The sequence below is a fragment of the Falco rusticolus genome, chromosome 11 (assembly GCF_015220075.1).
Source record: "Falco rusticolus isolate bFalRus1 chromosome 11, bFalRus1.pri, whole genome shotgun sequence".
Taxonomy (NCBI): Eukaryota; Metazoa; Chordata; class Aves; order Falconiformes; family Falconidae; genus Falco; species Falco rusticolus.
In genome coordinates this window covers 31,375,102-31,402,060 of record NC_051197.1, presented here as the reverse complement: position 1 = coordinate 31,402,060, position 26,959 = coordinate 31,375,102, and the positions used below count along the sequence as shown (strand labels likewise).

Below are 26,959 nucleotides of genomic sequence, written 5' to 3'. Positions count from 1 at the left end.
TTGACTTTGTCCTTCCTTTCTCCCAAACTTTGTTCAGACACCTCTGTCTATTTCACTTGAAGTGGGAATAGCTATCACAATCGAAGTAGTTGATGCAGTTTTTCACAGATCTGGTGCTCAAACTTAGCATGGTGGGGGCCAGGCTATCTAAGAGCAGGATATGAGGGGTTATTACTCTTGCCCATCTCTGAAATGTCACAGTAAGAGTATTGCCTCTCATCTGAGTGCCAACCAAGAGTAACATGACTGATACACTCCTTATTAAGCAAAACTTCCTAAGCTCCCATCAGGCCAGAATTAAGTTACTGCCTCTTATACCATCTTAAATTCAGGACTGCTTTGGTAATGAGTTATTTTCATTCTGCCCTAATTAAAAAATAAAAATAAAATTACCACTAAAGGGATAACGGAATGTACTTCAGCAGTGATACAGCAACAATCTAAGCTTCCTTCAGAAATTCGGTGTTTATGGTTCTTTTCCAAAGATAACTTGGGATCAAATTGGAAAAAGACATAGAAGGAGAAAGAAAAGTTAGTGTTCCCTAGTTCTGAACTAAGCATTTATTTTTTTTAAGCAGAGACACTATTGGAAAGTTTTGCTTGCAGATGTCACACTGCTCACTTCAGTGTCAATTTAAGTGGGATAGAATCAGTCATGAAGTCAGTTAAGTGGAACAAAAGATGGTGTTCCAATTATAGTAGTAATGATAAAGTATAATAGTAAAGTAGGCTAAAACAAAAGTTTAACTGAAGCCTGTTATGGGAAATATTTTCAATTACTTCTACAGCTCCTCCCAAGTAACAGAAGGTACTGTGCAGCTTTTCCAAGTCAAAGCAACTATTCCTTGGTGGTTGTAGCAGAGCAGGAGGAGCAGAGAAAGCAAAGTTCGGGCTTGGCCATACAATTCTGATTCTTCTGTCAGATGGGCAGGAGCCGTTACAATCTGGGACAGGGAGTTTTGCCTGGTTTAAGTGGCCAGCAGGCAGAGTGTTTTGTTACTCAGGCCTATGAGAATTCTTCTGTTCAATTAGTTGTCTCAGTTTCCCATCAGGTAGGGTCAGCCCTGCATTAATGAGTTAACAGAACAGTAGCATTGGTTCAAGGCTGTTGTTTAAGGGCTTCTCCTTGTTATTTCTTGATTCTATTAGACGGTATGACTACTACGTTGTTCTCATGCTGCATGGAAATGGGGTTTGGGGAGCACAGCAGTCTGCTTGGCTGCATCTCAAAACAAGTCACTAACAGCACAGCAGTGCAGAGCGCTCTGCGCCCAGCAGCATGACCCAAAGCTGTTGCGATCAGCAATCCATATTGCCATGGTTGGCTGCTAAGAAGTAAATACAGGAGAAGAAAAATCAGAATAATGCAGGTGTTGGTGGCCAAGGTTCCTGCTGATTCTCTTGAAATTCTTAGAGCTGGCCGATGTTGTAGCACGGAGCTTGAGCTGATACTTGGCATAGTACTTTGCCATGCATGCTGTGCCACCATCACTAATGACAAACCCTCAGCATGCCACAAATCTTTGTTGCACTGAGGTGTTAACTGCAAGGGGCTTGTGCTCAACAGAAAATCAGAACTGAGTAAATGCTGGAACCATTAGGGTACTGAAATCAGTGTTAGGTTATCAGCTGACCAGCATGCTGCAAGACAAACACCAGAGAATGATGGAAAACGAAGTTTTGGGATATGATCTAGTTACCGGTATGGGTAGTACAGTGGCACCTCTGATGCTTTTTAGCCGAGGAGCACGTTTACCTACCCGCTGCATACAGCACTGAGCCACTGCCCGTGAGCGCTCTGGGTGTTTTCTGTTTAGCTGTGATTGAGGGAAGCTTTCTAAGAGAGTTAAAGCTGTTCAGAGGAGGCTCTGAAGATCAGTGTCAGCACAGCGAGCAGCGGGAGTACAGGCAGAGAGAGGAACCTCCTGCAATCAGAGATGGCTTACGTTCAGTACATCTCAAGAAACCCTATGCTTACTGTACACAAGCATTGCCTCTTAACTCGAGGTGCATCCTTCTGGTTAAAAGTTGTAGTAGCTGTAGAAATAAAACAAGGAAAGGAACAGAACATGACTTTTTTTAACAAAGTACCTTAGCCCGAGTGATTTGTTAGTTACCCTACACTGTTTTCTGCTGAAGCTGCTTAACAAGTTCAAGGCAGCCAGAGTTGCTGGGGTTAACCCGAGTGCTGTGAAACCCCTTGACGCCGCTGCTCGGGCTACAGGCTCCCACTGGCACACCAGCACCTATGACTGGAAGAGCTGCTGTCTTCTCTGCGCCTCTGTCTCATTCAAAGCATGTGATGCCCAGGGGAGTTCAGTCATTTTCAAGGGACTTTTAACAGTGCTCCGGCCAGACGCCTTGCATCCATGCTGGCGGAGGTCAGCTGTGCCTGCTCGCCCTTCCTTCTGGCCACCACAACCACAGCAGCATTAGCAAACAAAAGCTGTCCAAAGGGCTTGCTTTATGAACTGTAAGAGGAAGCAACACTGGAAGTTCCAACAGGTTGTTGATAACATTTTTGCTTTTATTGTCAATTTGAGAATGAGTTAGTTGGCTACTAGAGCTATTAGGCTAACCCATACCTAACATAGCATGGCTTTAAAAGGTGGAAGAGTAAAGTCATTTTGAAAATAAAATAGTTTATAGCACTAAGAGTCACAGTGCAATCAATGGTTTAATCAAACAACTACATTATATATATATAATATTTAAAGAACATAAATATTCAGTAAATTCACTACAACATGAAAATAAAAGCTTCACATTCTCCCACGCTTTTTAAAGAACTGGGGACAAAGTGACAGACAGCTCCTAGACAGACTGCTCAGCTTCACAAACACCTCTCTTGCTTAAGGGACTGGACATTACCTTAGCTATCACAATGGGAAGGTATGCTGCAACTAATCTAGAAATTTCCCCATAAATTTTAAAGCGTTTATAATCCCCCACCCCCCAGATTATACTTAGTGGACATGCACTACTAGTCTATACAATGCAACATTTCACCAGAAAGTCATGAATAACGCATGTCATTGAAAGCTGCCCCCTCGGCATTCTGGGGCCTGGAAACTGCCATTTCATGTCACACACAAAAAAAGTTTCCAGTAAAAGGAAATTATAAAAGTTACTCAAAGAAGCCTGTGCAGTTTTCACATTGGGATAAAGCTGATCTGAAACATCAGTTGGAATGGACACATTTTTACAAGTGCTAAGCTTGAAAGACAGAAGTGATGGAAGGGCATTTCCCTCCCCAGAGAATCCCCAAGCATCTGAATACTTACGTACCACATGCCAAAACCAGTCTTAACTACAGGCAAGACAAAGAAGGAGCACAACCGTACGGTTTAAAGTATATTCCCACCTATCATAGCAACTTTTCCTGCTAGCTTCAGGTGCAAATGGGTGAAGGCTTCATCAGCACATCAGCAAGTCTTACAGCAAAGGGAATCTCATGGTGGCGTCATTTCCCTTAGGACACAATGCCAATAGGTAAAGCAACCCCCAGTAAGTGACAGCAAGGTCCAGAGCAAGGGGAGAGGAATTTAACATGCAAATAAACAGTAGCTACTGGACTTTTACACAACAGCCTACTGCCAAGTTTTTTAAAACTTGAACCTAAATTTAAGACACTAAACGGTAAACTTTGTCAAGTACTAAAATCATCTTCCAAAGTGCTAAGCCACATTTGTTAAAGCTATGGGGGAAAAAAAAAAAAAAAAGAAAAGAAACAAAACAGAAACCTAAAATCTTTGAGCAGCTTACAGTTGAAGTCCTCCCTACTCAAACTGAAGCCCAGGTAAGTTCACAGCTGGGGTAGCAGAAATTCCACAAAGCAAAGCATTTCAATGTTGCATTAAGTCTGTGTGCTGGAATTTTGGGGATTTGCTTTAAAAAAAAAAAAAAAAAAATAAATTTTCAGGACAGTTCTTTAGAGAACATTCCAATACATTCACAATGCAAATTTGTTATTCTAGGGAGCAGAGAACTTCCAAGAGATCATCTTCAATGAAGCCTGCGAGGACAGGGTAACACTGCAACAGGGCCAGACGGGAAACTGCAGAATGCATCAAGATTGGTGTGTTCGACACAGGGAGGAGTTACGGGGTTAGGTTGTTGGGAGTTTTCTCGACTGAAATATTTGTTAAAAAGCAAACCAATCTCATAAATCACCTTGCACTGAAGTGTTAAGCCCAGTAAACGGCAAGGTTTTAAAAGTGTCCGCTTTCTCACTACAGCTCTCTTCACAAGAAAATTATTAATACATCTTTTCTAGGGAATCGGATTACCTCTAGCTGCAAGACTATCAGAAATCAATTCTCTACCAATCTTTTATATGGACAGCCATTAGCAAATTACAACATTTAACACATTCCTTGGCATATGTTACTATTGAATAGACTTACTCAGCCATCCAATGCTCAATACTTCACAGAGGCTACTATAACTGTGTCAAATGTATTAGAAATCCAGATTTACCTGGACAAAATTAAGACATTCCAAACCGGAACACTCGTTCAGTTATCATGCATTAGGAACAAAAAAGCATGTCAAACACTGGAATGCACTGGAGAAGGTCATTTAGTCTCCTAGGGAAAAACCAAAAGCCCAAACCAAAGACTAAATTAAATACAACCCAGAATACTGTCTAATCATATTAATAAGTATACTGAGAGAGCCTGAAGGCATCATGTGTATTGTCCATGAAGATAATGGTGGTGCCTTCTTTTTAATATTAAAGAAGTCATAGCTATAAAAAGAGTTAGTCCCATCTCAGTTTTCCACCACAGCTTATTTATGTTCCTTTGTTGGTGCATAGTACAGTTCCATGGGTTTGTTCACTTTCCAGTACTTCTCACTGACCAGTTCCAAGGAAAATGACCCATTTAATACCTAGAAGAGAACACCAAAACAGAAATGAAGTAACCGATGGCTTGCACGGGTAGTGCTGTAGAAACAGACTACGTAAATCGGAGAAACGTGCTGAACTTGGAGAAGTCGCCAATAATGTGGCACAAGTTACTAGCTAGCCACTTGGCACCAAAACCCCACAACGCAAGCGATTCTGAACTGCTGATCTCACTAAAACAGCACCAAAACACACTTCTGCAAAGTGAGTATTAGTTGCAAATAAAGTAAACTTCAGTTTTCCTCCTTCCGCTCTCTCTACAGAGGGAGTAGTAGTGTATTTACACCAAAAGCATCTCTGCTTCTAAGGGACAATCTGTAGTCGCGTTTGAAAGCTGTTTGAAACAGACTTTTACTGCAAAGCATTTGCCCGTCTCTTTAACCAGAAGACTTTTGTTCAGATAAACGCCCCAGCCAAGAGCAGGCTCAGAGTTCAATTTCACTGTGATACTGCCTTGCTGTTTTATCTGTGTATTCTGAAGTCAGCAACCAAGAGGAGGGATTCTTCCGTTAAGTGTACTCACAGCTGATACACAGTAGAATACTGGAAGCCTACACAGACGTGGAGAAACGCCACCTAACAGTAGACGCCTCCTGGTGCTACAGCTATCTGCTTTTGAAACAGGAGCCTCAGATAAAGTAGTATTTTTCCTCTTCCATTTTAACTGTAAAACAATGGCATGAGTCAGCTAGTAGTTGCTGGCATCCCTGGATTTTCCCCCCCCAAGTAATTTATTTCCCTCCTTTTCTACTAACCAAACTTTTGCTGTATAAATTTTCCTAAAAAGCAATTGCTCTGCTTCTAAATAAGTAACATGGTGTTATGAATTCTACACCTAAAACATGGTGTTATGAATTGTACACCTAAGCCAACTCAGGAGAAGTCCAACTGAGTGGATTTTAATGGAACCTGTATCAAAGATGGCTGATGCTCAGTTTTACTCTCGGTTAAAAGTTCTACTTACAGTGAACTGCCCATTGGCGGTAGCAATGTAAATGGTGTACTGCTTCTCACTGGCTGTGTCAAGGTTCATCTGGTTTGATTCTCCTTTGCTACGAAGCTCTTCCAAAGCCAGTCTCACAGCTAGGTACTTGGACAAGTGATCAACGGTGGCATTGCCTGAGGTCTTGATGTACCTGTGACAACAACCACAAAGATAATCAGACGTCTGAGTTGCAGGTATGGGAAAAAGACATGTGGAACACCCCCAGATATTAAGCATCAAGCGTGAAAAGGCCTTTGAAGACAGTTCACAGACAGTGTTAATTGCTTTCACCCAAGACACGCAAGCAACTTTGCAAACTATTGTTCCAAAGTGCCCATACATATTTTTGACACTTCTCCCACAGGCCTTCCTGCTCTTTGTAGAGAGCACAGCACTACACTGTCATCTGCTCAAATTCAAAAAACCTGTAACATGTTGCCAAGGGGTTTGAGAACTACTCATGACTGCTGAAATCTTCCAAGCACAGATACAGTCTGAAGTGCCTGGACAGAAAACCCTAAGGGGCAAGCTACGAACATGACACACTGCACCTCTGCTCCCCGTTACTTTTCCTTATTGCCTCACTAACCATTCTCACTTCAATTATTCATGCAAGAATTAAAGGCTGGCAAATGCTGCAGAGGCCTCTCCCAGAAGCTTAGCCTTCCTTTTGCCTTTCATAACCCCCCCCCCAGAACTCCCTTGCAATTCCAAACCAAAAAAGAAAAGCTGGCTGAAGCGTATAATGTATTTCTAAACACTACAGAGATGTCTCATTAGGAGAGAGCACCAGGAAGAGACCTGAGGAAACTCCTTGAGACTGCTCATTGCTGTAATCCAAAATCTGCAGTCTGTGCTTGGACTGGATCATGAAAAAAATGCCAGGAAAAGCTTCCAGCGTAGAAATCCCACTGACACAAAGCTCTGAAAACTGCTGACACTTACACAAGGTTTGCTTATTCCCAAAGAATCTTAGAAAAGGGACTGATATTATACCATCATCCTAGCACCTGCTGTGAACTGCAACACTACAAAACCCTTAAAAACATATCTTTATTGTGATCAAAGGCTTAAAACAGATTGTTACTGTATTTTGGGTAATAGTTGAGCAGTACCACCTACTTGACTTGGAGCAGAAAGAGGGAAAGAGTGCATATGGTTAAACATGATGTGGTATGACTAAAGTAAATTGAATCTAAAAAGCCCCAAGAAGCGACAGAAAACAAAAGCACCAAAAAATAACAGCAGAATAGATGAAGAGGAACAGGAGACATTTACCTCGTCTGTGCGCTGTCATCATTCTCCATGAGGGTTGGATGAGGCCTGAAAACTAATTCGATTTCACTAGCACCATCCATTACGGGGTCTATTGCCACAGTTGCGTTGTTATTGTCCAGTTCTAGCCCAGAATCATCCGATGTTTTGGTCCTCTTATTACTAGGCCCTGCTTCCTGATTGCTGTGTGTTGAGGCATTGCTACAGTGGGAACTGTCACCGTTATCTTCCGCTCCACTGCCATTCTCAATCTGTTGTTTCTTGCCCCTCTGTAACCTGGTCAGAAACAGGTACAAATAAACACTAATTGCACTCAGAGTTCACCCAACACAGGCCCACAGGCTCGTACAACTCCTCCCTCTCCCGGTCCCCACCAAGCCAGAAGTCAGGCATATGCACACACAAGCACTAAATGTTTCTTCAGAGATATTTAAAGTTTAAAAAAGACCATAATTCGTTCTTTCTTATGAAAATATACTCACAGACAAAACTATGGATTTTTTCCTATCCCTCAAACACCTTTTAAACATGTTGTAAGAAAATTTTTAACTTCATACAGTTATTTTTCAGGCAACTTCAGACCATTACGTTGATCTAAACATGAATCCACAGGTGATTAAAAATATAAATCACACCATGATTCAGCATGACATGAAGTTTGGGGCTTCTTTCCCAGATGGCTCTCTTAGGTTTAAATGCATCCCCTGGATTTCACTACTGTGTAAAAACCATATATATTCCAGCCTCGTGAATTAAGTCACAACTAAAACCTAAGCTCTGGTATTAAGTGCATTTATTTGCATGTAAAGGTAATACGCTTGTACAGGATTCACTATATTACAGTTTATTTTTGAAGACGTGATAGCTATAATTTGGCAAAGCTAGGCTGAAATGTCTACGTCAGGCTGCCACAGAAGTGGCAGGGAGCAATACAAAGGTTTCTATTAGTAGAAAAAAGGTTAAAAATTATTTTGCCCAAGGTTACAAATTAGTTTGGCAGACTTCAGAGCAGAGGAATATCAAGCTATACAGGGAGTGAGGACAGACAGTGTATTTTTAGTGTTAAGGCAAACAAGGTTACCTGTGGACAAGTGACATGGATTACGTACCTGTTCATGGCCTGAATCTTTAATCCCTCCTCAATGCTGTGACTTAAAGCTTGCTGGTTATTGTGCTTGCTGATTCTTGCTAGCACTCTCTCCTGATGAGCTTCATATTCATCTCGGCTTGGATAAATTTTACTGATGAGAGCATCAAAATTTGGATCTGGTCTCAGTGATCGTTTTGAAACTAGTTTTTTACGACATGTGGGACATTCTTTGTTGCTGGACATGAACAAGAAGGAAGAAAACAATACTAACTCCCCTGCAATAACAAAAGCCTGCCCTAATGCTGCAATTCATAGTCAAAGTGCTCACTAAAACTTGATATTTACAGTAAATCTGGAATGGGGCGTCTATCTTTTGACAGATCAGGTAGGTACAGATATTTAAACAGAAACCCCAAACATGTGTCTAGTTTTCAGATATATGTATCTAAACTGTATTTAGACCAAAGAGTTCAAAAGTTCCACTCTGCAAACTGCTCCTTCCCTTAACCGTCTGGCTGGATTTTCACCAAGAAAAAAATGCATGTCTAGTGCAAATGATACTAAGGCATAGTCTTTCTAACACACAGAGAATAAAAGAAAGATTAAGGAACTATTCTATAGTTCAAGTACTAACTACTGGGAAAACTAAAAAGCCTTGTCCTTCCTACCATTTTGTTCTCATTTAACTAAAACATCAGATTCACCCAATTTTTTTGCTGTAAGAGGAAGAGGCCTCCGTAGCTGAAACATAGATGTCTACTGCTGATAATTTTCTTGTTTCCCTCTAATGTATTCTTGCTAATTACTCATCAGAAGTTACACAGGCACAGCAAATTAAGTGTGACCTCTGACCACAGGTAATTGCCATTATCAGAAATAGATAACTGCAGAATTCTATAGCTTTTGGGAAATATGGACCTGTAACTGAAGAATACAAGAAAAAATTGTCCTTTAGCATAGGCTGTTTTGGTAGTGAAGCTTGAAAGCAGAACTACTGCTGAAGGGCCACACAATTTGACATTTATTATTAGGAAAAGGCAAGACTAATTTTTGTAAGTAATGTAGGTGGGGTTTTTTTGCTTTTACTGGATCTTAAAAAAAAAAAAAAGAAAAGGAAAAAAAAGAAAAAAGAGGTTTTCAACTCCTTGCAAGAAACAAAATTATGGGATGATTTTTCATGAGGAAAAAGCCAGATCTGGATCTGCCGCAGCTGGCTGAACACACAAGAGTGAAATACAGAAGATGTGCAGAGACTTGCAGTGCACAGGCAAGGAACTGCTCCCCATCAGTACCCAGGACTTCAAGGATTTTCTCAATCACATTTTCATCTCAAGTGAAACCCCTTTTCCCTGTAATAATATTTACATACCCACTCCTGAGGGCTGTAATGATGCAGTCAGCACAGAAGCGATGCAAACATTCTTTTGTCGTCATGGTGTTTTTTAACATATCCAAACAAATGGGACACATCAGTTCACTGTGCAGGCTCCTGGGCGACACCACTATTTCCAAGCCATCGGTGATTGCTTCCTAGTGTAAAACAACGTAAAAGTTCTTTAATGGAATTTAGTAACTGCCTCACAAAGATTGCATGTTGTACTATTCTTTTAAAGAGAAACATAGTCAAAAGACAAACCCAGACACATATATAACCACGTAAAGCACACATACCCATACTGCTAAAGAAAGGGAAAAAGAGGCAAAGATGAAACTTTTTCTTTTAACATTATGGGAGAGGTTTTGGTTTGGAAAGACTTTTTTTTTTTCTTTTATATATTCTGTCATTTAGAATAGGCATTTAACACTAGTCCTAAAGGAAAAAGAAAACCTTAAACATCAAGCTTCACATTCTACAGAGTATAAAAGAAAGCCCTGCCACAAAGGCCAGCTCTCAAGCACGTATTACCTGAGGTGTTCTTTGTAATTCGTACAAACTGAGCTCCCATGTTTTGCTTAAAGGTTGCGTCCCGTTTGTCTGCACGGCTTGAGACATGGCTGGGAAGAAAAAGAGAAACAAGTTGCAGAGTCCCATACATCTGGGGGCAGGAGCCAGCTCCGCTCCCAGGCAGGCTCCTCTGGCCAGCAGGGAGCCCCCAGGTCTACACAGACACAGCAGTCTCTGTGCCAACAAAGCAGAAGCACAGGGGGAACACTTGTTCATCCAAGTACCGGGCTCCACTGTATGCCATGCGGATAACTCCATGCCCAACACCCCTCCAGAAAAATTAAGGCAGTCAGTCAGCCATGAACACTTTGTGAAAATCAATTAAGGTTGTTAAACAAAAGTGACATAGAACTGAAGGCCATAAAACTTTGGCTGTGTGATGTGAAAGCTGCAAATGCCACCTGATGCGGAAAACATCCATAAAACATCCACTTACAAACGTGCATACGGGTCAAGTACAGTCTACTTCCTAACCAAGTGGAAGGTCCAAATTGTACACACACACAGAAAACCAGCTAAACACGTTCACTGGAAGCTCACTATACTGCCTTTCTTTTTCCTCCTGAAAATGCATCGCTAGGGGTTAGCACAAGTTAGAGAACGCTGGAAGATTATTGCTGGGTCATTTCAACCAAGAGGTTCAGTTTTTCTGTGTCCTGCTGGGCTTCAGCAGATGTACACCTGATTTGCAATGACTTGGGGGACAAAGTCAGAAGTTTTTAAGTTTCAGAAACCCGAATCATACACACATTACTAGGGGTTTCTCAATTTTCTTTTTTTTTTTTTAATCAGTAGTGGTAGACAGGCATTCCTGGAAATGGACAGAGCTAGAACTAACCGCATCAACAGACGACTGATACACTCCACAACCACTGCTGCAGAATTTGCTTACAGGCAAAGGCACACATCACCTTTTCATTAAAAAAACCACACACACACACAAAAAAAAAAAACAACACAGAGAAACCATCATGCTTTCCCATCCAAATTCTGGGATTATCATATGAGATGAGGCAAAATGACCACACATGGTCACCACTGATGTGAAAGAAAGTTGGGTCAAAACGATAGAAGAAAATGATGTTTCTGAACAGAAAATGTTTTCACACTGGGGAAGAAGGAGCAATCTTCCCCATCTCTCAAAAACTACCTGCGTTAAGAAGAAGGAAAATGTATCCCAGACTGTGGGCTATGTTTAAAAAAATGAATGGAACCATCTAAGAGGCAAGCTTGCAGTTGCAGACATTTCTACTAGGTGGGAAAAGCAGAAGCACTTTCTTCCTTTTTTATCACTTTCATTTTTTTAAATCTAGGTTTGTATTTCAGACCCTTGAAATCAGCAGCCAAATGCAGATCCTATTGTCATCTACCAGATACATTATAATCCAGTTTTTGATTCATCAAGCTCTACATGAAAGGGTCAACCTCTCTGGAGAACAAGGTTACTTTATAAGCTTTAATTAATTGTGGAGGGAAAAGCAAGAGAAGCAGTGCAGCAAAGATTATTATACCTACTTTCACCCAAGCACAGAAATTAGTTTTCTTACTTTACCAAAAAAGGTGGTGGTGGTGGTGGAAGCCTGACATGAAGTAGCCACGTCCACTATTACGTCTAATAAGTAATAAGCATCTGAAGAGGCATCAAAAGAAATAATTAGGAGATGACAGACTGTCAACTCCAATTTTTACTATATAAATATTGTGCCCTAAAAATACAGTTTACTTGTCACAAGAGACATGTTTCTCTGTGTGGATCAGGAAAGTAAGATGTCCAGTTAGGACCTCACCTCCCCACGAAGAGCGACGTGCCACCACAACCCTGCTGCAGGCTGCCAGCTCCCAGTCTGGCCAAGCATTGCACTGTCCTGTTAGAATTCCAGGTATTTCATTTAAATTATTCAGAGGTATGAATTTAATGATGGTGTTAAGTGACACATCTCAGCAGAGAAGCAATGTTGAGAAGCGTACTAGTGGCAAAGAAAGGAAATAGTATTTCTCTGTGTTCTAATCTCCCCTGTCATTTAAGGTAATTCTGGGAAGTCAAGTCCCCCAGGGTGAGGACTTTTGTTATGTGTTGGTGCCACTGGGTTGTTCCAACAGAGACCCAACATTATTATTCTGTGTCTGCACTGGATACTACTCTTGAGTGCTTTTAAAGCTGACACATTTAACTATCATTTCAGCTACTGGAAGAAACTCACACAGCTGCTAATCATTCACACCCTTCCCCAAAAATCTGCTGAAGCATTCAGTCAGACTGCAGCAGATTAAGACAACTAAATCCCAGTAAATCCAGCCTCTCTTAAAAGAGAACCCTGCTCCCAACATGATGCAACTCCATCACAGTAAAGAGCCCATCAAAGCGGCCCCAGGTAAAGAGATCATCGCAAGCACAAGCAGTATCTTGCCCAAACTTGCACGCTTACACTTGCTGACACAGAACGGCAGCTCTCCAGATGCCAGACTGTCAGCAAACCTATTAATCTGGAGAACAAGTGTCTTAACACTATCATTTATTTTGCAACCTTCCCTACAGGCCTGAGGCTACACTGCAGAAGACAGGGTACAAGTGTCATGATAAATAATTGACCATCTTTATTTTAATGGCTTCTAATCCAAGATGCTGAGTGCTTTATTCTCACCCTAAGGTCTGCAGTGATAGCAGTCTCAGATTTTAAGAGGAAAAATACTGGCCTTAAAGCTAGCGGAAAGCTGGAGAGATCCACAGAGTGCGCTTTATCACTAGCAAACACCTCCTCTGCCCCTGGTTTGCATGAAGTCAAAATCTGAGGAACGCTGGAAACATGGTCAATTCAAACCTACTGAAACATATTAATACATATTCAACATTTCAGATCTTTTCCACTTTATAAACAAAGACAATGGGATCTCTTCATAGGTTACATGTGCCAGCATTAGGAGCAATGTGAAGTCAGATACCCCTGTGAGCCTTTCATCATTAAGTTTTTGCAAAAAACTTTAACATATCATGACTTTATACTTTCTATCATTTTTTTACCTTTATGCCTTGTTTATACCCTCTGGATATAAAAGGAAAGCAACCAGTCAAATGATGACAGGGCGGTATGAAGGGGAGAAGCCACATTCCTGTAGGCAGATCAAACATCTTTCTCCCAGAGCCACTAACAAGTACTAGTTGTTGTGAATTATGCTATAGCCAGAGGGCTACTCCTGTCAGCCATTAAAAAAAAACCAACAAAAAAAAACCCTAACCAACAGGGACACCTGCAGTCCTTCAGACCAACTCGGTCCTCAAGCACAGTAAAACTCCAGCACAAACTTTGTAATTACAGAGTGCGCACATCTGTCACTATCAAAGCAAGAGCCACCTGATATAACCAGAAGAACATATGACAAATCTGAGAACCAGAGATGTTATGAATCTCTTCAGGTTTGATTCCTTGTCATTCCCCAGCTCCAAAAAACATACAAAAAGAGGGAAACAAGCTAACATTTAGCATTTAGTCATAAAACTTACCTAGTTGCTTTGTGTCTTTTACAGAAGAAAACCAGAAGATTAAACAGGGAGATGGCTGAAGATTATCAGAACATGTAGAATTTTATTCCTTTGTACCCAGGATGTTTCTCAGTTCTCCACATTGCCAGAGCATCAAAACCAAAAGAAAACAAGATACACCTGTGCTGTTCTTAAAGCGCTTCGGAAACTTTTGATTGACTTTTAGAAAACCAAACTTTATCCCCAAGTTAAATAGCTCCCTAACTAGAGCTGTGAGATGAGTCTGCCAGCTTCAGTAAAGAGCATCGCATCACTTCATTTGAAAGCCTTGCTATTTAAGCCTGATTTCCTTGGAAAACAGGGCTTATGCAATCTTGTTCTTCGTGCTCATCCATCTGTAGACTATTTTCCAAAATAAATTTGAAGACAAATGGCTGGGGCCTAAAAACATTACAACAAAATAAGTCTTGTTCCTGGAGAACAGGCAGACAGTTATAGGAAAAAATCACACTATGAAGGACTCCATCAGAAAAGGCCCCTCTCTGACCTCCTGCCTGCTTAGTGACCGGGGAATTTATGCTGGAGCGTCCTTCCAGCATGCTTAGAGCAAAACTCCAGCAGAGCAACATCCACACTTGTCACACACCACATCCACTTTACAAGCTCTTATAACTGAAATACACTTATTTGCTCAAATGTAGCTGTGAGTCACAGGAGACTGGGTATTTGGGTATCCCATTCCTGAAACCATCCAGTAAAAATAAAATCCAACTGGCAGCAAATACACCTCGGAACAGTCAAGCGCTGCAGGCAGGCAGGCTGTACTGGCTACAAAGCAAAAGAGAAGCTCAGCAGCCGCATCACTGCTCCTGCGCTGCCCTACTTTACCCTTTCAGAGATCTACCACCCTTAGATTCACCAATGTATAATCACTCCTTAATCTTATTTCTCAAAATTTGTCATTTGTGAAAATTCAAGATTTCCTTAGCTCTAGCTTGGAACTTAACTTGATAGCGGTTCTGCTTTAACCAGGGAGCAGGGGACTTTCTACTGGACACCAGAGATCCCACACAACCGGAGTTATTCTCCAAAACGCTTTGCAGTGTCTATTGTAGCCCAGGCAATGGCTAAAGTGCAACTGCATGTGTGGTTGTGTCAGAATACCTTGAGATCACAGAAACGGTGGAATGGTACCAAGCAGCTGGAACAGCTAACCCACAAACACAGCTCAGGTGTGGCCACAGCCATACCAGCTGCCTTTTAACTCGCACTCGCCTACTGATCTCCAATACTTTCATGAAAAAACACTTTAGAGGGAAAAAAATTGCACCAGGCTCTTTAAAAAAATAATACACACATTTCTACACAGTATTAAATCCTTAGAAAGTGATTTTTGTTCGAAGTTTTAAAGGTAAATATTTAGACTTAAAACAGTAAGAGAGTTAGGCTTCTATTTGGTATGCCAAGTTCAACAGCACCTTCAACCATTCCCATTTTTTTTTTCAAAGGATTAGTTCTTGTAAAAAGAGGTATCATAGTGCAGTTACTTGGAAGCTTAACAGGATTAGAGTTTTACGTTTTACTCTCTCTGATATTGTGACTAGCATTAAGGACAAATTGCGTATTTTGACAAAGTATTCAATTCAGTCATTCATTTCAATTTGTTCAGTTAAAGCACTCTGATATTTTTTTTTTTTCTGCTTTTACTTTCTGCCTAAGAGCTCAATTTGGGAAAAAAAAACCCAACCAACCAACAAACCCCATACAGTTCTGAATAGACAGACACTATTTGAAGGGATTAATCTTCACTGCAGTTCACTAGCAGCTCAGATTACAACTGGATGTTAAGCAATCTAGGACAACTAGTACTAGATTACAATCTAGTACTTTTAGTATTCACTCTTTTCTGAAGTTATTTTTTTCTTCCCTAGATGTCAAAATCCCTGGGAGACAGCCGAATCAGGTTCTGGCCTGGAGCTCATTTTGTTCCCAGCTCTGAAATTAACTGGTCGATGATCCTGAACAAGTATGTCACCGCGTTTGTCCATGCCTCCCCTTCCTCTCCTGCCTGTTGACTCGTATCGTCACCACTCCTCAAACAGCCTCTTTGCAAGTTTATACCGCGCTCACTACAATTACATACTGATCTCAAAAAGGGATAAACTTGAGAGAGGAATGTCTTGCTCAAGTGTTTTTAGTTCATTAGCTATCAGTCCTTGTCCTCCCAATATCAAGTTCAATGTCACAACATCCCTTACTGGGAAGATCTTCACTTCTTTCTATTTGCAAGTTGAATCCAATATTATGTTTGCCACGTGTACAATCGTCTTCTGACACAATCAGTCATGATTTATGCTAGCAACAAATTCAAGCTCATTGATTCACGTTCAGAGTTGCAATCAAAACACAGTGCCTCTGTAGTGCAGCTCATCTCCAACATGGAAGGCTCAAGTTGTCAGTCCTGAAGACATCTAAGAGATAAGATATGGTTTGGTATCCATCATTATCTCTTACAGTCATTAAAGCCCCATTTAAAATCTTTAGGAGCTTGTGCTGTAGACTCATACCATGAGCCAGACATAAAGCAACAAGTACATAACCTACCAAAACCAAAAATGAGAACCTATTTGTCATGGCAAAAGGCATATGGACAGAGTAAGCATTGATCAGTACAATTCACACGAGAAACTAATTCTCTACTGGAAGCATAAAGCTACAGCAAAACACTCACTAATAAAAAGTCTCTCCAGACAGGTTGTGGGATGTCCACGCTCGGAGACAGGCACACTCCACTGGATGTGGCCACGAACAACCTGATTTAATTGGCCCTGCTTTTACCAGGAAGTTGTATTAGATGATCTCTGGAGGTCTCTTCCAACCCCAGTGATTCTAATTATGGGTTTATCTCATGATCGGAAACATTTTTACTTAGTTTTGCTGTATAGAAAGTGAAACAGCCAAGAAAAGCCGATGGCAACTAACAGTAATCAACGAATAAACCACTGCCATAATAAAAAGCTGAAGAAACCTGATCTACTCCACACACCTTTTACAATCTATGTGGCTGACTATGACCACACAAACATCCTCCTTACCCCCAAAAGAAACATCAGAAGGGACTACAGTGACCACTAGCTTTATACAAAGTAGAATCCATTTGTTTGAACTGTGTGAAAACAGCAACAACGGAATTAGAACTTCAGATACCTAGTATGTTATAGAAAATACCCATCAGGTCTGCCTAAATTGGGAGTTTCTTCTGTAAACACATGATATAACCGCATATTTAAGAAAAAGAACATTTTCCTTCGATATCTTCTAAGAACTTGTGGAACCAGCAGTAAAATTCACAACTAGGTATTTTTGTATAAATTGGAAAATTAACAAATAAGGCCCAAAACACTACATGTTTTTTGAGAATACACTTTCTCTCTCCTGTACCCACATTTAAATAGACCAACAGCAAGCAAAAATGCTTTGGGTTTAGACGACCTACTGAAAAGTGGGTCTCTTGAGAGCTGAAGGGATCTGCCCAAATTTAACATTTGTAGCTGTTAGAATAGGGCTGTAACTGGTGACGGATTAGTCAATCTGCAAACTTATGAGGGTCAGATACAGATTACAAAATAAATGTTATCAAGGCAATAGTTTCAGTTACTATCACAGAACACCTAGAAGTACATTCATGGGCTAATTTCAAAATTATTACCAAACACTGTCAGTTAATGCTCTGCAGTACTGTCAGTGAACTCCTTTGTAAATGCCTACTACATTTAAATATGAGGGGTTAGCTCCACTTACACAAAGCCAGTGTTTAAAATACTTTTGTACACACTAACTAGAAGTCTATCATCTGCAAAGCACAATCAAAGCCAATTAAAAGACTATTAAAGACGCCAAATTAATAGAAGCTATGAAGCTGAAACTTCAAACAGCAATTACATGCTCCAGAAGTCAAATCTGATAACAGATAAAAAATATTCACACCATGCTTTCCACCCTTACAATATATCAGCTTGCAAACAAACATGTCCTTGGACTGTATTTGTGAGACAGAAACACTGAACTAAAGAAAAAACAAACAAACAAAAAAACAACAACAACAAAAAAACCCCAACAAACAAAGAAGGAGCAAGAAACCTTGCTAGAGCTTGTTGTTACATGCTCCATGAAAGACACAAAATCAGCACCCGGCAGCTCCAGGAGCAACAGTGTTGCTGAGAAATAAGGATCAGACTCTTCGCAGGGCATCGCCCTCAGATCCTGAACTGGGCTTTGACTGTGCGTGTTTAAAACCACCCGCATCATTACAACCCTAATCACAACCTTCACTCCCCCCCCCAGATCCTCACAAATGCCAGCACAGTCCTCCTCCAGCTTCTTCCCGAACGCCCCAAGGAAAGGCAGTGTCACCCTTCTGTCCCCCTGCAACCACCCAAAGCCTCCCAGGCGCTGCAGGAAGCCTCCGCTCCTCCATGTCCCTCCAAACCTACTGCAAAAGCAAAACTCATGCCAACCCTGACAGAAACCCATCTGCCTCCACCGCAGACTCAGCTGCTGCCCTTACACTTTTCCCTGGACAACTGCACAAGGGTACAAAGACCACATTTTCCACTGTGTGAAGAAGGCAGGCATTATAGCCATTAGCCATAGGCACTCATATAGTTAATCCTCTGTCTTTTTTCCCTAGATCTATTCTGAAGGGGTTCGGTATTTCATTCTTACAGAGCAAACCTGGAAACCTGGTTTTGAGCTAAAAAAATAAACAGAAACTAAGTCTGAATAAAAATGTACGAAAATAAAGAATGGCTGGGACTAGCCTGAGGCTACGTTACTGTAAATAATAATGTGTATTAATGCAGGCCATATGACTGTGGTGCATGTTACGGTCGATGTTTAATGTGATTAAACAACCTAAAGCAGGTCTACCCTTTCACTACTTTAAGTCATTCCAATTTCAGTTACACTTGAAGGATAGCACCATGCACACTGAGAAATCAACACAATGTGATAACCATTCTGACAATCCCATTTTAACAATGTTTGCTTCTGGTTCTTTGCCATCCTATTTTCCTGCTTTATTTACAGAACCATAGAATAGTTTGGGTTGGAAGGGAAATTAAAGATCATCTAGCTCCAACACCCCTGCCATGGGCAGGGACAAAAGTAAATGAAGAGATTAACATTCATATGTTTTGATCTATTATATCAATATAGCCCCACTATGGCTGAGAAAACAATTTAACTATAATAAAACCAGAACTATTTGTACATACATGAATGCCAGATGTTCCCCACACTCAAGGTTGTGCCAAATTCTACATTTAAAATACAAATACAGCCTGTTCTGTATGAAAAAACAACATATTCTCCTTTTCTTAGTAGTATTGTGTCACCAGAATGCGTATTACAAGTTTCAAGTATGCATTTCTACAGGCTGCTTGGAAGCACATGATCTTTAAGACTGTTTGTCAGATTCTCTCATTTTCCACTTAAAACTGAATCTAGATTTCTAAAAGTGTGAAGCTTACTGAAATCCACTGTAAAGGTCACCCTAGAAAGATCAATATTTTTTCCTGTTATCCCATTACTTTCAATAACAAAGCTTTTCATCTGGAAGGGACGTGACTACATGAGAAGTTATTTGATGGCACTCAGCACTGGAAGTACATGAGAATTAGGGAAACTGCATTTATTCCCGAAGCAAATATTATAAAGCTCTGCATTTTCAGATGGTCAAACTGAAAAATCCATTTTTTGTCAGTCTATGAACAGCAGTTAGTAAAGAGAGACAACCTCATTTCTGCCCTAGAGCACTACCAGGTGTGGGGGGCGTGTAGGCTGCAAAATTAATTCAAGACCACAACCTCAAAAATGTCCCAAAGCAGCCAATAAAACTGAGGAATGCAAAGAAATCTGAGGCATCGTCGCAGTTCAACTGCCTCAACAGTCGGTAACACTACAGACACTTTCCCAACATGACTGTCCCTCTCAATCACACTGGTTCTGAGTTTTTCATTTTCCTGACAACTAGTCCCGAACTCCCCATTTTCCTACAACCTGCCCCATAAGCTTAACCGGCATTTCTCTTCAACACACACAAAAACCCCAACCCTCTCTCGAACATGAAGTAACGACACCTAATGCTGTGACTATCAAACATCCAGTAGGCTACCAGACAGATGACATCCGACAGAGGGGAAAGAAAGTAACACTGGCATTTCTGAAACCCACTAGCTTTTGCTAGCACATGGTCTTTTACAGTTTCTTCACTGTATTTATTTTCCTCAAGAAGAAAGCTTTTGCCTGGTGCCTTAACACATAGGATCTTTTTATGCGGTTAATTGCCATTCACAATTTACTGGACCTGAAATGAATTGATCCAGGGAGTATGGCAGCATTTCCAATCTGGCCGTCAAGCTGCTCATCCTGGCCTTTAGAAACCTTTGTGCTGTGGCCTCATGCAAACCATCTGCTATACATATGTACATCTATGGAACAATTTAATGAATCTAATGTTAATACAAGTGACCGAAGAGGGAAAATCCTCCCATTTTAGAAGTTAAGAGCATTAAGGAATTGAAAAAAAATCCTACCAAATTAAACTTCTGATCATACTCAAGTGTGTTTAATCACAGTGTTAAGAACAGTCATTTATTGGATGTAACAATAGTAATTGATTTTAAATTGGTGCTTCTCTGTATATTTATAGCAGTGAAGTGTAACAGCATATCAGCACTATATGTTCAAGTACATTGCTCTTACGTAGTTGATGCTCAAATCTGAGTTTATTCTATACAAGTTCTATATTCCATGCAATGAGCATCAATAGCCTTTTCACACTGCCTCCTGGATCGCTCCATTACTGTCAATAATCTCAGTCCTTAGCGTTCAACATCTTATTTACGGTTTTGTATCATACCCTCCTGGGCATCTCTTCAGCTACAAAAACTGGAATACATAAAATTATCATACTGTTGCCAAAGAACTCCCTCTATATCATGTTAGCTACCTCCAGGTAGTCCGGAATTCATCCACCTCCCTCTAGCTGTCATACCTACAAATGCTCAAACTCATCACATTTCAAAACCAGGCTATTTATAAATCAAAAAGCTTAGGTTGCGGGGTTTTTTTTAATCTCAGAGGGATTAAGTAGAAAACTCTTCAGTTTTTGGTAACACCAAAAAAAAAAAAAAGCAAACATTGCCCATTGTTCTAATGCAACAGGTAGTAAGATTATTTTAATTATTAAAGCTAAAAAATCCTGGTACTTACCCTTTCACACCATCTATACCTCGTGAAAAGTGAGTGCTAAAATACGATAAAACATTAATGCCTTCTGCCAGCAGCCAAAACGAATCTGTTACAGGAACAGTACCTTTTCACTCTTGATGTGGGTCAATAGATCAGGCAAGCACTTGACCTCAAACGTGCCGAAGACCTGCACCAACAACTCACATGAAAAGGAAAACAGCTATCACCAAGCCATAATTTAGCCCTGTGAAGTAACAATATTAAGCAGAACTCTGACACTCTGACAGAGTGAGCACAATTGCTATTTTCTCTGTTAGTTGTTAAATTTTATGCAGTGTTTCTCGTTTTATGAAGCATGCTACTTATACTGTGTGTATAAGTGAGTTTTAAAAAATGAAGTTCTTAAGCTCTTTCAACCTTAGATTTCAGAATTAATAACCAACTGTGAAGGAGAAAAGCAAAAATGCCTTTCTAAAACCCTGCCTAAAATTCATTTCAGTGCTGTATCAGATCAGAGCAGGAAGGATAAAGGATTAAAAACTTTTGGGAGCAAACAAAAGTAAACCTTCAAACACCAGAAAAGTTGAATCTGTCACAGCAACTAAATACATACGAACAGGCCAGGAATGATACACGTTGCCTTAGGATATTCTTAATCAAACAATTTTTTTTTTTTTCCTTTTTAAAATTCATTCTCTAGTAGCATGTTTATAGTGCACTGGACCTCACAGTACGCAGTAAAAGACTGCATTTACACGGGTGTGACTGTATCAAAACACCATGTACCCTGCTATTGTGCAGCGCACCCCCTCCCCACAGAATTATGCTTGGGAACCAGTGCTTTTGTTTCTACAGTACTTTCTTACCCTCACAGCACTTCTGGCACATTTTTCGAGGCTAGCCAATTCCTTGCCCTCTCTCTGAAGTAACAGCTGCTGAAAGCAAGAATTGACCACTCCAATCAACAAGCTTAAGTTTGATCACTTCAGTAACCCTGTTGTTAACCTTTCAGTTTGCCATACATTTTAATAGAAATCCTATGAAAGTACTTGCACTACAATTCAAATTATCTTTCCCATGCCCACAAATGCCATTAACAGTTCAGCAGCAAAGGTTAGGTCTCTGGAAGACAGATCTTCTACTTTTAGTTTTTACACTGCAAACGTGGAGAAACGCAGTCCTTGACTGGTGACTGCTGGCAGAAATCACTTCTACAGCTACAGTTACACCAAGGGAAAAACCAAACCAAACTGAAAAAAAACCCCAAAAAACAACAACCCACAGCTGTTTTTTGCCTGACAGCTCAACCTACTTTTGGTGGTGATAATGAAACACACTGATTCAATTTCACCTTCAGGACTTTGCAGTTTTAATACAACACAGTGCTCACTCAGATCAAAAACAACAAAACCAAACTCCTGCCAGAGGTAAGTGTAGTCAAGGCTTCCAGGTTCCCTCCTGGCAGCTGTGGTGTTAGGCACCACCAACATCAAAAACCTGTACTTTGACTGCAAACACGAAGATTACCACGATGTTAACAAACAGGAGCTACAGAACGGATACATTACTTCCATATTTAATCTGTTAGAATACTCTTCAGGGCTGCACCTCCTGCTCCCTGCCCTGCGGTGGCTCTTCCCACCCACAGATGCCCCTCCTGAGCCCAGCTTGCCAAGACAGTCTGAAACTGAAGGCACATAGAAATGATCACAATAGACCCTGAACCGCAATGCTTGAGGAGCCAGCACAGATCTGCTTTCACTTCCATCGGGAACCCAACGTGTGTTTGTTATTTTGCATTCCACCAGCAGAAAACATAAAAGCCTGCTCATCAGCTTCTTGGACTACTGCTTTGGCTGCTTTGTTACAGTGCTACAGGATCCAAGATGCTCCTAAACAAATTTTAGGAAACATTGTAGAAGCTCAAGCCAAATATACTGCAATTCGGGTATACTGCTCTCCTCGGGCTACTGGGATCACGTCAAATGAGCCACTTCATTATCCTTCTCTTCAGCATACAACATACTTACTATCCATCACATTTATTAATATAAATGGCAGTAAGCAGTAATATTTTCATGAGTTTATATTGTGGGAGAAATTCTGAGAACGTCAGATCAAGATGTATGTTTGGTTTTCAGTTTTTCCAGAGGTATGTTAAATAGTCACAAAAATTTCTCACCTAGTTATCACCGTGAAGCTAGCTAGCCACAACCAATAGTGATGTCATTTTTTATTCTCTTAATGAGAACAAAAGATGGCTTGGTTATTAATAAACAGAAAATAAACTCCCCCGCAACACCTGTAGAGACAAAAAGAAGGACTCAAGTCATCTTATGTATGATTGACTTAATAGCTATTATGTCCTGGTTTCAGGACATAAACATATAGAAACAAAATTGTTAATTTGGCAGCCAGACAGCTTTCATCTAAAGCTGGGTGACAGCTAAGAATAAATTGTGTTTTAAGAACTCTCTCAAATAAAACTGTACATTTTGTAAACAGTACTACAGGAGCAGTACTTACACAGTTTAAACCCAGTAATCATACAAAATTGTTTAACGTTATCCCCGAGTAGTGAAGAGTAAAGAATGGATTAGGTTTTTAATTAGTTAGCTGAATACTACTGCTAACTCCCAGCTGTTTGCAAGAAAGCTCCACATCCAGAAGCGGGGAGTGGGCAGACAGGGATAATTCCTAAAATATTTCTCCACTGCAACAAGTCTAAACAGCTCCATAATACTGAACGCTGCTCATTCCTCAGAAAATTAAGAATTTAAGGTCAGCTTCAAAGGCCAGTTATTTTCATCAACAAGCAGAACCAAGCTGGGGCTCAACAACATCCCTTCTCCAATCTCCCTCCTTCCTGCATCATTAATAAACTGATCTCCTCAGTAAAAAATAGGTAAAGGGTATTTAGGCAAAAAAAAAAAAAGAAGTGGAAGGAATCCCTTTACTCTGATACTTCATACATGTTCTTTGAACTGGTGCTTCATTAAGAGCAGACCCAGTGCTCCTTTTAAAAAAAATACAACTGAGCAGTTGCAAACTTACATCTCATTTTTTGAAACTCCTTTTTCCCCCACCTTCCCCTTGCCCCTGCATTGCATTCTTTTTGTCAAGCAAGGGGAAAGAGAAACATTCAAAGCTGAAGAAATTCACAATCCCAACATCTATTTCCCATATAAGACTGATGCCTTTCCTATAAGCACCAATCATATTTCTATTTAACAATAACACAGCCCTGAAAATGTCAGAATTCTGCTCTCATCAACCAAGATGCCCAACCAAGTCTTTATACTCAACATACATCGTTCTTAAAACACAGCGTCATTGATAAAGGGAGACCCATGCAATTTATTTCACTAGCGCTCGTGTACTATTTCAACTAAGACACGACAGGCAGTGCTTTTCTTGGCAGCTACAGCAGGGCTGGTGCTTCAAAGCTTGGAAGCAAAAGGTCAAAATTTTAGCCACTGAAGAAGTTAAACTCCTCCAATGCAAAATCTGTGTCTCGCTATTATTATGAAGTTGAATGCAGAAATGAGGTATTTATTAAAACACTGTAAATACAATTCACAGGGTCAATGAGGTCTAAAGATGTTTTAAACTTGTCATCACTGAAGTGTATTGTAACGGTGCCAGATCCAGCCACAAAGCTTGCTGCCTGACACTGCAGCTCATGCTAACATCTGTCCAGTGAAAATTCCTCCCATCTCCAAACTGACAAAGCTAATCCTTCAAACAAGTGTATCTTTTAATGCAAAACACACTGCTTATCGATATCCACTACTTTCAAAGTGAGCGCCCCTGTCTTAGCTGACAAGTTGAATGCCAGCTCTGAGCTTGACATGATGTATTAAAAAGTCAAATTATCTCATTACAGAAGTTTTTAATGAAAACACAGATGAATACAAATGAGAGAACCTCTGCAGGGAACTCCTATGACAAATTGAGTCTTTGTCACTGAATGAATGGCATATTTGATTAAAGAATTTTCCCCAAGCAAAAATAATTACCCCCACACACCAGTCACATTTTTTTTTTTTCAAATGCAAGCAGTTTCCTTTAATCCTTAAAAGCCTGTGTGCAATGCATAGTTATTACAGAGAGCTACAAGCACTTCCAAACAGGACTGGATTACAATTTATCATACTGGAAATCACTAGCTGTCCTCTGGATTTCTATGGATTTAGGCACTTGATCCAATTATTTTTCCATAGAAGATGGTCTGACAAACAAACAGCTTAACAAAAATCCCAAGAAGCAGAATGTTGCTCAGTGTTCATTTCATATACAGAATATGCCATGGGGCGGGTCCCAGGAAGGCAAAGGATTTTGAAGAGCTAGCTACCACAGAGTATAAAAGTTGGCAAGAAACAGGTGCTAAATTCACATCAGAAGGAGTGAGAGCGAGTGTGAAGGGATGAGACACATCGACAGCTCCCGACACAGTGTTTTTCTCCACCTGATGCCCTGCTGGAAGCGATGACATTTTCACAAGAGCAGCCAGGTCGTTCCCAGTACCAGTTTACCAGCATCACGCCTTGCGAACACTGTTCAGCACAGTGATGCACACGGGCTTTAAGAGAAACAAAAGACTGGGAACGCAGAGCAATAAATCACACCAAATACTGTATTTTAGTCAGCGGCAATTTACAGAAACGAGAATAACGGCTCGTGATTCTCTTCTGCGGCTCTCCCTTCCCAAGCAAGGCACTGGGCAATGCCTCGCTCCCCGGTCTGGTGTTAGCTATGCGGCTGTGACAGGCAGCTGTGCGTGGTACCTCTCCCTTCAGCTTCCAGCGCGTGCATGTGCACATACTGCCCCCCCCCCCCCCCATATATATATCTATATATACACAGATATATTCCCGCACCGCCGGGTCTGGCGGCCACACGCCGGCCCCCGGGAAGGGCTGAGGCTTGCGGGGCTCCCCGCGGCCCTGCGGCACCGCCGAAGGCGCCGGGTTGGGGGGCACCAGAAGGGGTCGGAGCTCGTCCCAGGGCCCCGCCGCAGCCCCCCAGCCCCCTGCATGCGGGGCCGGCAGGCGGGGGGCGAGCGGCCCCGGCCCGGACCCGCCGGGGGGCTCCGGGCGAGCGGAGCCGCCACACGCCGGGGCGGGCAGCGCACCCACCTGCGCGGCCACTGCCCGGGCGGCGGAGCCCGACGGCGGCTGCTCCCGGGCAGCCCCCCAAACCCGGGGGGCAGCCCGCTGCGGGACACCCCCGCCCCGCCATAACAACCACCTCACGGAGGCGCAGCCCCTCCTCCGCCTCCCCCGCGCCGGGGTCGGGCACCGCTGCCGGCACCAGACACCCCTCCGGGGCAGCCTGCCGCAGCCGGCGGCTCCGCACCCTCCCCTGTCCCGCTAGGGGGACAGACCCAGCGCCAGCGCCCGCGACCGCCCCGGCCCCGCGCTCACCGCCCGCCGGGCTCCCGCCTCAGGCCGCCGCGCCGGGCTACGCCGCTGCCTCCCGCCGCCCTCTCTTGCCGGCGGTGCAGCCGCAGCCCCAGCAGCACAATATGGCGAGCGGCAGGCTCCGCAATGGAGCTCGGGAAATAGAGGGGAGTTACATATTCATGGCCGGGGCTGGGCAGGGGGAGCGCGGATGGGGCTACCGAGACCGGGCCGCCCAGCGCCCTCCTCCCGCTCCCTCCCCGCCGGGGCGCGGCGGCGGCTGGGGGCCGCTCGCTCCTGTCCCCGCCTCCCCGCACCGCCGCCGCGGCCCCCTGCTCCCCGCAGCCCGGCAGCGCCCGGCCCGCGCTCCCGCTCCCCTTCCTCGGCGCCGGCGCCGGGCGATGCGGCACCGAGCCCGGCGGGGCTGCCCGCCGCCGCCCTCCCCACTCAGCCCGCGATCCCTCTCCGTTCACGGCCCGCGCCGGGGCTAAGCCCTCACCCCTGCCCCGAGCCGGCGCCGCGGGCCCGGAGCGGCTCCAGCCGCCCGCAGTGTCGCCGGCGGGGAGGGGTGCGCGCCCTGAGGTAAAGCCGCGGTGGCGATCGCTGCGATCTCATGTTTTC

At 42.3% G+C, this 26,959-nt stretch overlaps 1 protein-coding gene and 1 long non-coding RNA gene across 4 annotated transcripts; both read right to left on the bottom strand.

Annotated features, from left to right (window-relative positions):
- Nucleotides 1–23: 23 nt before the first annotated feature.
- LOC119155372 lies at nucleotides 24–21,133 on the bottom strand. The gene is made up of 3 exons (XR_005106703.1): nucleotides 21,124–21,133; nucleotides 20,629–20,633; nucleotides 24–116 (listed from the first exon to the last, which is right to left on the bottom strand). It is a non-coding gene; the product is annotated as an uncharacterized LOC119155372 (long non-coding RNA).
- On the bottom strand, nucleotides 2,061–26,959 carry RNF2 (ring finger protein 2). Of its 3 annotated transcripts, none has more exons than XM_037403956.1 (7): nucleotides 26,838–26,959; nucleotides 10,166–10,254; nucleotides 9,629–9,789; nucleotides 8,279–8,494; nucleotides 7,173–7,445; nucleotides 5,874–6,045; nucleotides 2,061–4,893 (listed from the first exon to the last, which is right to left on the bottom strand). In XM_037403956.1, the coding sequence occupies exons 2-7, from the start codon at nucleotides 10,250–10,252 to the stop codon at nucleotides 4,792–4,794; spliced, it is 1,011 nt and encodes a 336-aa protein (XP_037259853.1). In that variant the 5' UTR covers nucleotides 10,253–10,254; nucleotides 26,838–26,959; the 3' UTR covers nucleotides 2,061–4,791. The 3 variants fall into 3 exon arrangements, with proteins under 3 accessions (XP_037259853.1, XP_037259851.1, XP_037259852.1); XM_037403954.1 differs by lacking the exon at nucleotides 26,838–26,959 and adding an exon at nucleotides 26,363–26,558; XM_037403955.1 differs by lacking the exon at nucleotides 26,838–26,959 and adding an exon at nucleotides 13,704–14,101.